The sequence below is a fragment of the Tachysurus vachellii genome, chromosome 4, assembly GCF_030014155.1.
Source record: "Tachysurus vachellii isolate PV-2020 chromosome 4, HZAU_Pvac_v1, whole genome shotgun sequence".
Classification (NCBI taxonomy): domain Eukaryota; kingdom Metazoa; phylum Chordata; class Actinopteri; order Siluriformes; family Bagridae; genus Tachysurus; species Tachysurus vachellii.
The window spans coordinates 14,710,021-14,727,414 of NC_083463.1; the positions used below are offsets into that span (position 1 = coordinate 14,710,021).

Genomic DNA, 17,394 nt, shown 5'->3' on the forward strand with positions numbered 1-17,394 from the left:
TGATGTCCAGAGATAATGATTTTGCTGGCTGGCTCTAATTCAGTCTGTATGTCTCAGAGCACGCTACTTTAATAACGATTTAAATAAACCGCGTGCGTTCTGAATGCGGCGACCCTGGAGCGCCTTCAGCACCACGGACAGCTGCACGGCAGGAAGTGGCCGTCGACGCTCGTTGTTTCATTGAGAGAGAAAGAGAGAGAGAGAGAGAGAGAGAGAGAGAGAGAGAGATTTCCTGAGCTCGGCCCCGCCAGCGCGTCCCCGCCACTGCCTCGCGCGCGCTCTCTCCCACGCCGTTCCTCCCCTTCTGCGCACCGTGATTGGCTAACCGGAGCCACGGTTGGGCGCGTCAGCATCGTTGCGCTGCCCGTGCGGAGAGATTGCAGTGTCTGTCTCATCCGGCGTCCGCTGCCTCTTCGCTGGGACACAAGACGCTCTCCACCGCACCGTAGTTCAATTCACTACTCCGTCTGTACGCCGAACTAGGTTCCTCTGGTTTTACATTTTAGCAGGCTGTCGTTTTTTCTTTTTAGTCGAGTGCCTGTTTTGAAGCAAAAATGTTGGACCCGTCATCCAGCGAGGAGGAATCGGACGGGATAGTAGAAGAGGAAAGCAAAGAGACGCTGGCGCCGCAGACTGGAGGTCCTCGCGTGTCGCCGAACAGAGGAAGCGAGAGCTCGGAACGGCTGCAGCCCGGGGGCCGTGGGAACAGCGCCCGCCCCAGCAGCCCGAGCCCGTCCGCCGCCAGTGAGCACGAGAAGGAAGATGTCGAGAAGCTGCAGCGGGAGGAAGAGGAGCGAAAGAAGCGCCTGCAGCTCTACGTCTTCGTTATGCGATGCATCGCGTATCCGTTCAACGCCAAGCAACCGACCGACATGGCGAGGAGACAGCTCAAGGTAAGAGAACGAAAGCAGCGGTGCATCCTCCTTTCATCTCACCTTGTGAAGCACATGCTTTTGCTTTATTCTTTTAAGTTATAACAAGCATGAACATGTTTGTAGAATATATATATATATATATATATATATATATATATATATATATATATATATATATATATATATATATATATATACGCATTAGCAGTGATAAATGTATGAGGTCACCACAGTCCTCTGTTTTGTGGGACAAGTGGGGGAGGTGTGTGAATGAACGGGATAGCAGAAGCACAAAGATCCTTGAATCTGGGATGTAGATGCTAGGCTGAAAGTGACCCCAAAAAGCAGCTCGTCCCACATCCATGACAGCGCAAGACGACTTCCAGTTAAGTGCTTATTCCCTGAAAGGGCGACAGAGCAGCCGGACCAAAATAAAGCTCCGTCACGGCCCCAGGAGAGTCACCTGACCCACGTGTTCTCGCGTCGGGCTGATGATAGAATCTATTACCTAAATCCCTTACTAGCAAACTACCGTTTAAAATTATATCCAAAAATAGCCTACTACACCTAGTATGCCAAAAGATGGCGTACTACGTAGACAAACCATCAGTAACATGCGGTTTGGGACTTAGATCCATCATGTCTCTCCACATTAGCTCTTTCATCTGCCTGTGTGACCTTAGGTGTCAGATGTTAATGTGAGATCCACTAAATGTTTGTTTCCCCACTGAATATACTTCAATCTAAAATGATGAAACTTGAATGAAAGCCAGTGCAATTGACCCAATTTAGGACAGAGGAACCCTTAGTATTTACAAACATTTGAATTTCAAATGTAGAAGCAATAAAATCTACTTTATAAAACCCAGGTATTCACTTTCTAGTTTCCTGTTTACCCTGTAAATCTTTTTCTTTTTTTTATCTATAGCAAACAAACATGGTATTAAGTTTCAGCATATTTGTTCAATGTGTTGCTCTGCTTTTCTCTTTTCTGAGCACATATAGTAGATCTAATTTTTTTTTTATCATCCAGCTATCGTTTTTCTTTCTTCCATCCCTCCATAACCATCGGAATTAGAGTAAAGCTTCAGGCTATTGATCACAGTATGCTGCAGTGTTTCATACTGTTTCCACTCTTTGTATCTGGTCCTGATCTTGCATGTGCGCACTACAGATCCCATCTAATTCTCCTCAGTTATTGATCGAGGTTGAACATTTACATTTTACAACAAGTTCTTAACAGCCTGAGGTCACAAACCATCTACAGTCACTGCCAGATAATTAAAATCATTTGTTTCATCATAATTTTAATATAATCCTTCAAATAACTATGGCTCCATAGTCATGTACAGTATTTTACTGCATATGACCAACACTTAAAGTCTACATCTGTTTGCAGGAGGACCTTATGGCCCTAATTAAGGTTTCAATGTGACAACATTAACATTTTGTTTCAAATACTGTACAAAGACACAATAGCAAAATCACATATTAATCCTGTGTAGTACAATGTGAACTTTGACCATTTCACTTTCATACAAGAAACAAGGCTCTGGTTCTCCCATTGGGAGTCAGCTGAGTTTAGTGAGTCATGGCTGGTGATATTTGGGTCATAGAAATTCATTTTAGTGTTGAGTCACTCCTAAGGTCCTTAAAGCGCAAAAGAGACATTTCAATCTCTGTGCAATCTAAATCATTCCCTTGAAGGACATTCATCAAGTACAAAGAATACAGGACTGATAGTGTTGGAAATGTATGCATTAAAAATCAATTGGGACTGAATTTGGACTAAGATAAATATTACTAGCTAGAAGGATTCAAATTAATTCCTAATAACTTTCCACTTCACCAATTTGCTGTAATAACAAAGAAATGGGTATAAATATTTAACTGAATTGAATTTAAAAACATTGTTAAATATTATTATTAATAGCATTGTGAAAAATAATTATCAGTCATTGATTATAATGGTGCAATCATTGATTAATGATCATGTCATTAATCATGCCATTTCATTAAAAATATTTCTGTGTTAAGGTTTGGATCATTTAGTATTGCCATGAAACTTTAAGATGTATGTTAAACAAAGACTTACAGTCTGACCTTGCGTTTTGATTTATAACATCAAGATTTTGAAAATGTGTATACAATATACGAAATTGTACTGAGCTTTGCATTTTGTATTGCGGCAAACTACTTGTATAAAGACTTTTAATATATAATTTAAAAACTTAATTGCAGATTATCCTCTTTCATTTCACCAAATTGATATATTGTTTGACAAAGCAGGATTGTGGAAATATTAAGGTAAATGAATTTATTTCCCAATAAATCCATTGCTGGTGGCCATCGCTGGGTGAAATATTTATTTCAGTTATTTTTTCTGGTCTTTGTGCTATGTTGTCCTTTTAGTTGACTTGCAGTTCATTATGAATGGAGAATTCAATAGTTCATTCTATCAATATTAAACAGTAGATACATGGCATTTCTCATTTTTCTTAGAATTTAGTCTAGTATAGTGTAGTCTAACAGTCAACATCATAGCCACACATATTTCATTTGTTTTTTTTAAACAAATATATTTTAACAGTGTATATCTTAACTGTTTACTGCTTAAATGTAACAACAAGTCCTTAACAAGTCCAACAATATACTGTAGGTAATCACAAAAAATAAAAGTCATGCAGGTGACCATAATGCATCACAATTCACAAAAAAAGTCATATGGACAGGTAAGAAATTGTAGGGAAATGCAACCAAATGTGTCTTAATTAGACCTTTTTTAAGGCATACAACCAACTACAAGATCAACCTCAAAGCACATATTCCCTGCAGCTGTACTAAAATGATCAAAATGATCAGTATGTCTGTCTATATATGTATATATATATATATATATATATATATATATATATATATATATATATATATATATATATATATATATATATATATATATATATATATCATAAAACTAAGACAGTCATATATATATATATATATATATATATATATATATATATATATATATATATATATATATATATATATATATATGACTGTCTTAGTTTTATGATATTCATGCTGTGGGGATCTTGTGATAAAATCTCAGAGGACTTCTTCAAACAAGAAGACACCTAGTGAATATGTAATGAGTAACTCAATCAGGCTTGCACTTCTGCTGGTTAAATGGGTTGTGATGAAGACTGACTGCACTGCCCTCCTGTGCAGTGAGAACCCAGAGCTGCAGGCCACATGATTACCTCTTTTTTCAAAAAGGGGATGCAAATCAGAGCATTATTGTGTGATTGTGTGGTTAGGAATGTATGGATGTATTCGAGTGACCAGTGTGAGAAATTCAACTGCATTTCTTCTCTGATTTTCTCGTTTGATCTTTTTTTATCTATTGAGCTCTGTTCGTGTGTCTAAGGGATAACAGACACCTTCAGCTCTTTGCTACATTTGAAAATGATAAGTATCACCATTTAATCATATAGAAGCCCAGATATGACCGAAATGTCATTACAGACCGGTCTGGTTTTGTGGGATCTCATCAGTTCAAAAAGGCAAATATAAAAATCTGACTTAAGAAGAGAATGATGAAAAGCTGCACTCAACACTCACTCTGTCAAGCTAAGCAGAGTCTGAGATTAGGACAGAGCTGACAGCAGTGTATGCGCAAACTATAAAGTGACATTACTAGCATCTTCCTATAAAGACAGACATTAGATGGACCATGATTTTTATTGAATATTGTATTTGGTCATGTAATCATTCAGATAAGGTTCTTGGAAAGAATAAAAATTATACACTCGAAGAGGTCATGTAGTCTAGTGAAGACATGTCTCAGCAACAGCAGAGGAGACTGAGCTTGTGATCTAAAATAAGAAGTTCATCACATGAGAGGAAATTTAATTAGATAAAGAAGGCAGATAAAGAAGAGGCTAAAAGAGGTGGCGTTTAGGGAAACGATAATAGAGTGGAAAATGCAGTATACACACACATGCGTATGTGTGTGTGTAAATGTGGTATTCTGTTGGTGTTGATATGTAATATTTTAAAGCAGACTGCGAAAAGGCAGAATAGACAGAATACATTTAAGTTGCATTTAAGTACATAAAAGCTGTCGGTGTCACTTCAGGTTTTACATGCTGCTATGTGCCTTCCTTTTTTTTAAACCTGTCATCATGGACAATGTTACTAAAAACAAGGAACTTGTGTGAATATTTTTTTTTGCTTAATAAAACTGCTGCCGAAGCAGTGACTACAATTGGGCAAGCATTTGACTACAGTGGAAATGAAGTGATAACTACATTGTTGGTTTAACACTCCTTGGTTGACACCATAGTGTGTGTAGATGCATTGTCACAGTGCAAGTCTTTCAAAATGGAAACCCTTATTTTAACAAGAATGGACGAATTTGAATTATATCTGTGAATAGGTGTGAAAAATAAATCATGACGAGGCATTTGGCTGGCTCTACTCTCATGAATGAATATGAAATGTTGAGCAATTCTTGGCCTTGCCTGATTACTTCTAAAGAATCATACAGAATAATGGTAATAATAAAAATGCAGCATATTTTCTTATACAAACATAAAGGACTAACAGAAAAGACATGGTATTTGTTACATAAGAAAGAGGAGGTGGACTGCGCCTTCTCATCATTAAGCACAACAGCATACCAGCTGATTTAGGATCAATACAAACACACACATGCAAGCAAGCACAATAGCAGATTGCCGTATTCTAAAGATGAGTGGCTATTTCACTCGATCCTCCCATCCACACCCGCTCACACACACCCTCGTGTATTAGCTACATTCCATCTACATCTCATTATCCATTAAGCAACACCTCCCCCTCTCCTACTCACACCCCGTTGGCACAGGCCTGCATAACCTTCCCTCTTCCTGAAGGTTGAATAGCATGCAGCTTTTTGCTCATGGTCTCTTATGCTAACAGTAGGAAAAATAAAGGCGCATCAGACAATGGTCACACATGTATTTCCCTGTAAAGTTCTTCTCTGTGGTGTGAGACAGAAGGCATTCCTAGATGGATCTTAGATGCCATTTTGCTGAGCGTGCCATGTCATATGACTCAATTCCTTATTTTTAACTCAAATTGGAGAGTTCCAGACAAACGCTCGCACCCCCACATGCACATTAGCTCTCCTTTGCAGGTACACACATTATCTCATGTGCCGGCTTTTACACATGGACACGATTGCAATCTCTCCTAGAACAGCATATAATTGAGGAGGTACAGAGCACGCAGAGATACTCTCTTGTTTGATGGTATGTAAATATGTCTAGCTATCAAACTGTACTTGTTTTTTTTTCTGTCCATTTATACACGCAAACACACAACTATACATAGGACAAGTAAAAATATATAATCTGCATTATGGATATTATATATATTGTTGAATAAGTGTATAGTTGTATATAAATGTTAAATAAGAAGTGTGACTTTCATCGCTTGTAGAAATTTCTATATGCTTTTTAGTTTAAAATTCAAAAACACATGCACTTGCACACAGGGTTTTGACTAGGCACACACACACACACCACCTACACCAATGCATATACTATATGAGCTTCCAAACATCACAGCCATGTTGGTGCACCTTCAAACCCATCACCTGGTGTATTTCTGGAAAGTGGGAGGGAACCGGCAATCCCAGAGAAAACACACACCAGAGGATATGCAGCGTGGCTCCTCACAGATAGTGAGGACAGAAGACCGAGATTTTCATGCATGTCTAAAATGCTGAGCATATAGTGATTTTATTGTAAGTGTTCTGCAGTGCATCTTTCAGATTTCAGTGCATTGGGGCTTATCAGCTACCATAATCAAACATCAAAATTCTGTATGTTTACACAGAATTTCTATTAAGATCAACAAAATAAATTATTTAATTAGGACAAAATATGAAACGGTACAAATATCGATTACAGTGTCCACAATTCTGGCAATACCTGCAATTCAAGCACTCAAAAATCATAGCTGGTGGATTGTATCTCAATATTGATATTAAATGGATATACTAGATAATATTACACTTCTTTGCCTCCAAATAAAAAACTTCACAAGAGGACTGTAAAACTGATAGATTTTTTTATGAGGTAAACGTCTCTCACTCCTAAATGCTTTAAATGTCCTTAAATACCTATTAGTGTAAAATTCACAACATATGCATGAAACACATGCATTTTAGCAAACGCACATACACACATTCATACCAATGCATATTGTACACTATATGAGCTTTCAAACATCTCGGCTCTGTTCTTAGATGATAAGGCTTGTCGTGTGCATGGTCACACAGTGTAATCATGCCTAAAATAAACAAAAGCTTGTTGCAAACAGCTTGTTTGAGAATAATTCATGAGATTTTCACCCCACATTTTGAAAATTTGATTTGTTCAACTAAATAATTTCTTATTCATCAGACCATTTGAAATGTCCATTTTCACAAAATAGACAAATTCTTTCATTTTTTTCTATAAGAAAATTTTTTGCCCTCCAACCAATTAACCTGCTCTGATACAGATATTCACACATCTGTTTGCATTAGGTCAGTGTGCAGGTCCACCTTGTATCTGCTGTAATCCTATTAGCTAAGATAAAATTCAAAGATTGTAAGTTATACCTTAGGTGCTGTGAAATGAACTGATAAAATCACACAGTAGACAGACGATACCCTACAGTATATCACTGATGAGAGATCGACTGCGTCATTAAACTGGACCATTGAGGTCAGCAGAGGTGAAGCAAGAACAAATGCTTTGAAATGGTCTATACACGTTCGACATTGCTCAGAGAGATCACAGTAAATTTCGTAGATATTTCTCTCACTAGAGCACACAGTTGCTCAGTGGTACCATTTATGATTACAGATAATTGATTTAAATATAATGGAAAAACTAAATAATAGAATGCAAAAAATGTAGCCTTTCATGACTAGCTAATTACAGAATGTGAAAGACTATGATTGCTATGTGATGTATTATTTAAAGCTCTAATGATTAATGCACATTATGAAGCTGGATGTGGTGCTTTTCAGCTGGTTATTCTGAGTATATATGAGAAACCAGGTTTACATTACCTTCTATAGTTTTCAATTATAAAGTGAGAAATCGACTTCAATGAACTCACTGTCCTCTCTCAAAACAATTATATTTACAGCATTTAGCAGACACCCTTATCCAGAGCAACTAACAGAAGTGCTTTACGGTTCCTATTAAAACACGATAGCACAAATAGGTATGTGTCTAAGAATATTATTAAGCTCAAACCCTGTTACAGAGGAGATAAAATTCAGGTCTTCTTATTTTTTAATTATTAAGAGGTGGGTGTTCAGTCTTCATTTGCAGACAGCCAAAACTAATCCCCTGATTATGGTGGCCTAAAAAAAGGCAACACAATGCAAATGCAAAGTGGTGCTGCTGTGGAATCCTGACTTCAACCCCACTCAACACCTTTGGGATGAATTTGATATACGTTACAGTAATACACTGACTAAAGAAAAATGCCTTTAATTTTCCCAGTGGATGCTGGCTGCTTTGAATTTAAATGTGTGAATGGTTCCAATGCATTGACAGTTAGTAAGAACATTCTGCCCCCTGTCAGTATCCTCTCGAAAGCCTTCTGTTGTTTTGTGGCTGGATTTGCATGTTGGAATGATATATAAATGAATAATTCACAAATACATAGTTGAATCTGCATGTTGATTCATTCATTCATTTCCTGTAAGCACTTTATCCTAGTCATCTGGAGTCAGAGTATATCCCTACAGGCCTACAGCCTATCCCTACATATACACTACAGGTCCATTGCAAGACACCACACACACAAATCAACACACATCTAGGGGCAATTCTTTAAAGCTTATCCACCTGCTTGCATGTTTCTGGAAGCTGAGAGGAAACCAGCAAACTCAGAGGAAAAGCCCACATAAGAGAACATGCAAAGAAACTCTTCATAGACATTAAGCTGAGTTCAGAGGACCCAGAATTTTGCATTGTACAGTATCTACATTTGCAGTGCTGCACAAGTAGTGATTTTGAGGAAAGTGTTCAGCAGTGTATCTTTCAGTTCGCACCTTATTAGGGTTTGACAATCACCATGATCAAAGCATCACATTTCTTTCCCCACAGCATAACTATTAAGATCTGCAAAATAAATGATTTAATTAGGAAAAGGACAAAATAGGAAAGGATACAAATATTTCTTTCAGTGTCAACAAATGTAGTGACAATACTTTGTGAAATTTACCAAAATATTGCTAGTACGTGGTTTTACTAGCAAATATTACTATTTCATTCCTTCCAAAAAACAAAGGCTCATCACACCAGGAATGCAAAATCACTTTATTTCTGAAGAAAACAGAAAAAAAGAAGGTGTAAATCTGGTTTATCTGCTTGAGACCAGTAGATAGAAGGTATAGATTGCTCCTTAGAAATGGCGAGGCCTTTCTTTTGGCTCAGTGTGTACCGAAAAATGCTTCAGCGGTAAATCTGCGATCTTTCATCAGAAAGAGAGTGAAATGATGGGAGGTTCAGGGAGGGAAGGTGTACAGGGAGCTGAGGAGTAACTGGAACGTGCTGTTCCTTTCTTGGTACAGTTCTCCCAGAGATCCAGACTGTGCCTGCTTGGTTTTTCATTGCATCTGGCTCCTAGTTGCTGTTTGTTCTTGATTAGTGCACTGGATATGAATGAGATGCAGATGATGCTCTACTGAATGCTGTGTATATACACAAAGGGTATGTCTGTTTGCTTTGGTCCTTGTTTGTGGAACTTTGTAGTTTCGCTTGTTTGTGTGGCTGAAATATCCTTAAGTAAATATTGCAAAAACCTGCAGAACCTGCAGCAGGAGATTATTTTTTTAAATTATTTTATTATATATTATTATTTATTTAAGGATCTTGTTTTCTGTGTGACTGGATGTTTCTTTTATGAGTTCCTTGTACTCTGTACTTTTAAATCATACTCATGGTTTGAAAGGAAAACTCTTCCCTAAAATACAAACATGTTTATATTGAAATACATAGGAGGTGTGTAGCTATTCTGGTCCTAGCTTGTTGGTAGTTGCTGTTTTTCTATTGTTCCTGTGACTTGTGTGCTGCTGTGGTGTCAAAGGGGGCATTTCTAGCACAAAGAGGTTTAGCAGGAGAAAAAAGAAAGCAAGAAATTCTTTTCTCAGTCACTATGTTCAGACTCATAGTTTAACAATGTAGTGCAGCAATTGGGTATGCCTAGTAAGCAATCTACAATATGACAAGCAGAATGGCATTGACAGTGGTATAAGCAAGGCTTTGGAAACGTTATCTATATGAGCAGAGTGTGCAGATGAGTAGGTGAGAAAGCTGGGGAGAATAAAGACCTAAAGCGCTGCTGCATCAGTCTTTTTAGGTAGAGAAGAAATAATGGCTAAATCTCTCTGCTGCTGCTATCAACACTGAGAGTATTGCTAGAGTGTAAAATAGAAATCGGTTGCCAAATTAAGCCTGGAAGCTGCTGAAACTCACATGTTAATTATAAAGAAGTCGGACTTTTCTTTAAAAATCCACATGAATATGCTATACATGCTTTACTGTGGCTTTACCCCAGCAGCATAACCAGCATAATCAAGCACTATGTACACTATGTCACATCACCTTTCAATGTGCAGGTGTTTATGGACTCTGTTTAAATGGCAACTCCAAACCAGAAAACTGACACTATCCATTATATCCTCCTGGATGGAAAATCACAACAACGCAGAATGTACTGTCAAGTGTACGGCAACTCAAATTCAGAACGACATCAAGAGCATGAGAAAAGTCAAATTTCATGTTGGGCTCTATGTATATTTCAGGAAAAAAAAAAAACAGATAGTGCGCCAGCTCAAGCTTGGCTACCTCTTTGATGAAATGTGTGTGCGTCATGATCATAAAATATCCTCTTCATTTCTTCTTTAGCTTCTTTGCCTCTAAATTTGGCAAGCACCTTCATTTTTTATTACCCATTGAGTACTTACATAATATAAAGCAAAGGTCCTTTTCATTCCTTTGTCTCGTTCTCTCTCTGTGTTGACGAGCCAATATGGAGGTCTAATTCTAGAAATATCCAATACGTGGGAAATTTAGTTGCAGTTTTAGTTGTCTCGGTAAAAGTAGATTTAATTTGAATGTATTACAAACTACGAACATGCAGGCTTTAAAATGTAAGCACAGTATATCTTTCTCATTAACATATTTGAACCCTAAGTGAAAATTCCTGCCCTTGTGCAATTATCATGGTACACACACACACACACACACACACACACACACACACACACACAAAGATACTCTGAAATAAATACAAGACTGCTCTGAAATTGAATTCTTAATTATCTTAAATATCACAAATCCTACTGAAATGCATAGCATATATAAAACACTTGTGACAATGAGATACATTTAATGTGTGATTTTATGAGTAATATATACGATCAAGAAACAAACGTGCCAAGGTGCATTTCACCATGTTATGTTAAGTAAACACATTTGGCATCATGTGAACACAATCACATATAAAAGATAAAACTGCATGGCTTACATGTGAAAATTAATACATCATGTGAGAAAATCATCTGTGAACAAATTGACTGACTAACTGACTGACTGACTGACTGACTGACTGATCCCTATTGTTAAAGCATGTGTGACCAGGAGCCGCTTGTGACACCGGGTAGATTTAGACTGGTTATAGACATAACTAAAACGTAACCAAGCAAAACAAAGGAGAGGTGTGAGGAAGCCTGTGAGAGCATTTTGCATTGCAGTTGTTTACAGGTTCAGGGAAAAGTCAGTTTGGCATTTGCACAAAATGAGATGTGATCTTTGACCACTGTTCACTGTCCCTTATTAGCCTGTGTCTAGAGTTGCTTAGCACTAGAAAAACTGCCTAAAATACAAGAAGAGCACACAAAAAGAGTAGCCATGAGTGTGCTGTCTGGTGATGAAGCATATGTAAATCAGAACCATTTGACAAATACTGTTGGCATCGGATGTCCAATTGTACAGTGAATATCAAATGTAAACCAACTTCAAAAGCTATAATTACCTATAAATGCCTATAATCTCATAATTTGTAATTTTGTAAAAGTCATAATTATCAGAAACATTCTTGTTATTGTGGCTTAATAAATAGATTTATTTTTCCTTCAAGTGGAGGAGACAAGCTTCCATCATCTGCTGGTTGAATAATTGGGAAGTCAGATTGTGTAAAATAAAGATGAAAATCCAACAAAAGCATGTTGTTGGAATAAGGACAGGGAAGAGTTTGTGTTCCTCAGATGCTTTTTAAGTCACTGTGATATGTCAAAAGCTTGGCTTGTCTAGTCTTGTTTCCAGTCCAAGAGATATAAAACAAATAAAAAGAACTAAATATGTTCAAGCAAAAACTTATGCTAGGTTACATAAAGAAATATGGGATGCCTGGTGTATGTTGGATCAAAATAGAATTTCCGACACGACTAAAGGATCGCCGTCACAGTCAGGCTTTTTAGCAAAAAATTGGTGATGCTAAGTCACACTTTCTCAGTGTACTTCACACTAACAGAGACTGGCCATCTGTACAAGTATGCATGTGTGTGTATGTGTTCTTTGCCCTTGCGCTGACATATCAAGGCTGATTTATGTGTTTGTCCTTTCTAGTCTTCTCTAGTGATTCTGGCTGCCATAGAGCAACCCTTAATAAGGGTGCTTTGAAAAAAGGATTGATGTGTAGGTTAGATGCAGGCGGAGATGCAGCGTGAGCAATGCCGCAATGCCAGACATACGAATGAGTGAAACCAGTGACTGAAAAATCATTAAGTAAATAGGACTCAAGTGCTTTTAATGCGATTAAGAAAGCAACCTGTATGACCTATGCTTCCATTTTGATGCACTGCATCCAGGTTCGCTTTCGTTTCCCGAATGAGACGCACACACAGAAATAGAAACATTGAATACTAGTTTCAAGAAATTTACACTATATGGCCAAAAGTTAGATAGAAATTATTTGACCATTTCACCCATATGTGTTTTCTGAACATCTATTGCTGTTGTAATAACTTCCACTCTTCTGAGAAAGCTTCGCACTAGATTTTGGAGTGTTACTGTAGTGATTTGTTTTTGTTCAGCCACAAGAGCATTAGTGAGGTTACTGATTTTAGGTGAAGAGGCCTAGGGTGAGGACTCTTAGGACTTTGCAGGACTCTCGAGTTCTTTCACTACAGGAATTTTAATGCTACACCATGCAAAGGCATTCTGTCCAGTTGTGTGCTTCCAACTTTGTGGCAACAGTTTGAGCACATATAGAGCACATATGAATATGAGGGTCAGGTTTCTGTACATAGTGTATTTCATTTCTACTATACCGCTATTGTAGATAATATTTACATGGTGTACATAATTGAATTAAAAGAACGAGAAATAATTTGGGGATTTGGAGAACCCTCTAATCCTTGACAGGCAAATCTGTTTCTTTTGGTGAAACACACCTGCACGTCTGTTCTATAAGAGTAAACCAAGATAGCTGAATTTCAGTAGCTGAGCAATGAAACATCTTTAAGATGTACAAGTCCAGTTGTTTAGAAGAAATATTCAAAGAAAGCTGTATGACCCCAACCGTAACGTCCATATTTCTTTCATTCATACTGATAACATACCTGAAAACATTGATTACTTTTTTTTACAACATGAAGACAAGTTCGGCAAATAATGAAAGGACTAATAAAGCATGTGTGTCCATTTCTATGCAAGTGAGTGTGAGGACATTAGCAAGGAGATGAACACACAGATGGTGCTGTAATGCCTCACAGGCACACTCTACATGGTACTTTTCCACCTTCCTCCCACACCAGAATCTATCTCACATGCAGCAAACTCTCTCACACACACATTCATTTCTGTTCTTCCCCACACAAATACACACACACACCCCAGAATGATTATTTCTCTAGAGAACAGTAGACCACAACCAATTAAACATCGAGATGCTTCAGGCAAAATAATGAAATAATGGACAATTATAATTCTCCTCATTCTGACATATTAGACAATGTGCTTCTTATCAGAAGATTAGAAGACAATTTTTATTTCTTTTCATTCATATTGAATTCCAATTTTTTTAAACATATCTCATGTCATACAACAGGACCACCAATCTGAGAGAGCAAAAGTGCCACAGTGTCTTTTGGTGAATAAAAATTTTTTTTTTGTATTGTTTAGTTGTGAACTATACAACTAAGTGTACAGAATGTGGGGTAACTTTTATTATTTATTTATTTATTTATTTTTTATTATTAAAAAATTATTATTATTATTATTATTATTATTATTATTATTATTATTATTATTATTATTATTATTATTATTATTCATAATATTATTATTATTGTTAATGTCATTGTTGTTGCTGTTATGTTTATTTATTTTTTATTTTTTATTTATTGTTACTATTAAAGAGCTGATTGACAAATCAAGCTATTTGTTTACTGAACTATACAGATATGAAACTAGTTATATCTATACAAATTAAAAAAGAAATCATATATCATATAAGATCATATAAGAAATCATAGATATCAATATATACATGTTGAAAGATATTTATGCATGTTATTATTTAGAGAGTAATACACCTGATCCAGATGAGAGTTCTGGAAAACAGTTCATCAGCTGGCTTATTGTGTGTTTATTAGATGATTTATTATGCACATTCTTAAAATTTATTAACTTTCTTAATGTTCATATTTATTTCTGCTTTTCATAATAAACACAGTTAATGAACTTTTGTTAATGAACCAATCTCACATGAGCTTCTGCTAATGAACCTATTCACTCCAAGACTAAATAAATAAGCTCAACCATGTCATTAGCAGTTATCAGTTTCTGTCACTAGCATTTTCCTTTCTGTTTTTTTATTAAAGTAAATATACAAATTTTGACTTTTGTGAGGAATGTTCTTGCTAACATATTAATTTGTAACAACATTTAAAAACATTCAAGAGGTTATACAAAGCATGTTAGCTAGCTTAACTGTCCATCCAACTGCTAGCAATATCTATCACTTAATTAGGTTAGTTAGGTGGGTAACTTTGTTGTAAAGAACGGCAACTTATATTTTTCCTGCTTATATTGGTATTTATTAGGTAATTATATAATGAGGCTTTTAAAAGGTCCAGTGAATTTGGTGCATAGCATGTACCAAGCCAAATCTGTAATGTGCTAGTGATAGCATGCTAAGTTTGTACAGAATTACATTCTCTCATTTGGCTTTTTTAAAGCTCTTCTTTATTTTTATCTCACAACCTTTTTGCTTTATACATGTTTAAATCAGGTTCATCCAGCAATCTCGATTTTTCATATAGACAACTGTTTGTCTAATGGAAGCTGTGCGGTGGGAGTTTGGCTGGTTAGCAATTTAGATGAATAGCTAGTATAGAGTGTATCGATTAAATAGATACATGAATGGTTTGTGCTCAATATGCCAACTGTGATTTCTGGAACTCCTGTCCCCTGTTGGCACAAAACTGCTGTAAATCTTACCAAGAATTTTGGCTTCCTCTTTAGATCCCTCATTATTGTATTCTTTTTTTTAGGGCAATTACATATTACAGAAGAACTTCCTGTAATTTAAAATGGTTTCAGGCAAACTGCAGCAGTCTGGCATGCATAACAGCTACTTAGTTTACATAAAACTTTTGGCACGGACAAAATAGTTTAATTATAATCTTGGTGTCTTGGGGTAATATATGCAGCCTATTTGCTGCTGGATGTAATTTTCTTTTTTTAGAGCAAGGATTAGATGTTAATGGTCCTGAACATTCACTAGTTTCTTTCAAACAGGGATGCTGTTTACATTGTCATGCTGTCAAGCTGTCATCTACATAACACCTGTATAACTGTTATTTTGTGGAAGTCACATTCACTAGTGCTAATTGGAAAGGTAGAGGCATTTATTTTATCTTTAGTCCTGTCGTCAAAAATCCACAATGCGTACATGTTTTAATTTTGTTCCAACTCACTACACATCTGAGCCAGGTAAACAAGAACTGGGATTAGCTGGGTCAGGTGAGTCAAGAGCTCAAATAGAAAACTGTGGACTGATGGGAGGCCCTTGAGAACTAAGCTGAGAACCCCTTGTTTTGTTTTCCACACTGGCACAGAAGAAAAGCCATGGTTCTTTGGAAGAGATTCATGATTTAGTCACTAAACTGTGGTTTTATAAGGTCCAAAATGAATAGATGAACATGTCAGTAGCAAACAACACAGCTTATTTTGTTATAGAGAAATAAGTCATGTAAAGAGCCTGAACTGATTAAGATATCTCTTTGTTCATCACTGAATTATCCCTTTTATCTCCTCATTGCCCATGGGCTCTCTATATATTCTTTAAACACATTGGTTCTGGGGCAATATGGGACTTCTCCGATTTTAAAACTTTATAGCAAATCTTTAAAAAATAAGCTTTCATCTTAAGGGAAATATAAACGAAATCTACGGGAATCTACAGTAAAGGCTGAGGAATATTTATGGCTTTTATTTGGCCTACATTCTTCTCTCTCTCTCTCTCTCTCTCTCTCTCTCTCTTTCTCTCTCTCTCTCTCATATTGCATATTGTATGTTTGTGTTATCATGGCTTAGCCACTGAGGCAGTTTTGTTTTCTCTCCTACTCTAGATCACCAAGCAGCAGCTTCAGACCACCAAGGATCGCTTTGAGTCTTTTCTCAAAGGAGACACTCAGATTGTGGCAGATGAGGCCTTCATCAATGCAGTTCAGAGCTACTTTGAGGTACACACAGAATCCTCCATTTTGTTTGAGTTTTCAATACTAACTGATCAGTATACTTTCCAGTTTGTATATTTTTTTTACTTTTAGTGTGGTAGTTAAAATGCTATGGGTCAGATGTTTTAATCTAAGGTAATATTTGATTATAACTTTTTACTGTCAGTTAAGAGGGCCATAATGCTACATTGAAAGAGGATATATAATTGAAAAAAAAGCCTACGGACATTTTATAACACTATAAAATCACTCATAGTTTTATTGTGCTAAAATTGCATTTTATTTTGTGATCTCATAGCGGCAAATTCATGGGCATGTCACTGTATAAGATACTTAACAAAAATATGGCAGTTCTAAACAGCTCTCCTGGGGCACAAATGACTCCTTTTAGCTTGTATATAAATGCATACACTCATACAGACACACCAACCCAGTGAGGACATTTGTATGCTTAATGGCTTCACTCATTAAGTATTGTTGTGGTAAGGTTACTATGTCATTATATCATTCTCTGGTGTTGCTATGGTTTGGGCTTCTGTAGTTGCTAATTATTATGCTGATAAATGCAGAATCACAATAGCATTTAAGACACAGATTCTGGGATTATGCTCCTTGCTAAAGTAAAAAAGATAGAACATCACTTTTTGTGAGCACCATTGTAATGTGGGCCAAGCAAGAAGTACTTGGAACTGTCTTTTTTTTTATTGGGGGGGG

General features: G+C 36.6%; 1 protein-coding gene across 9 annotated transcripts in view; it reads left to right on the forward strand.

Annotated features, from left to right (window-relative positions):
• The first annotated feature begins 390 nt into the window (after window positions 1–390).
• cadpsb (Ca2+-dependent activator protein for secretion b) overlaps window positions 391–17,394 on the forward strand; it is a 72,521-nt gene continuing 55,517 nt past the window's right edge. For all 9 annotated transcript variants that reach the window (XM_060867949.1, XM_060867950.1, XM_060867951.1 and 6 more), the window contains exons 1-2: window positions 391–893; window positions 16,573–16,686. In XM_060867949.1, the coding sequence (XP_060723932.1) occupies window positions 555–893; window positions 16,573–16,686 (453 nt within the window). In that variant the 5' untranslated portion in view covers window positions 391–554. The remainder of the gene's footprint in view (window positions 894–16,572; window positions 16,687–17,394) is intronic.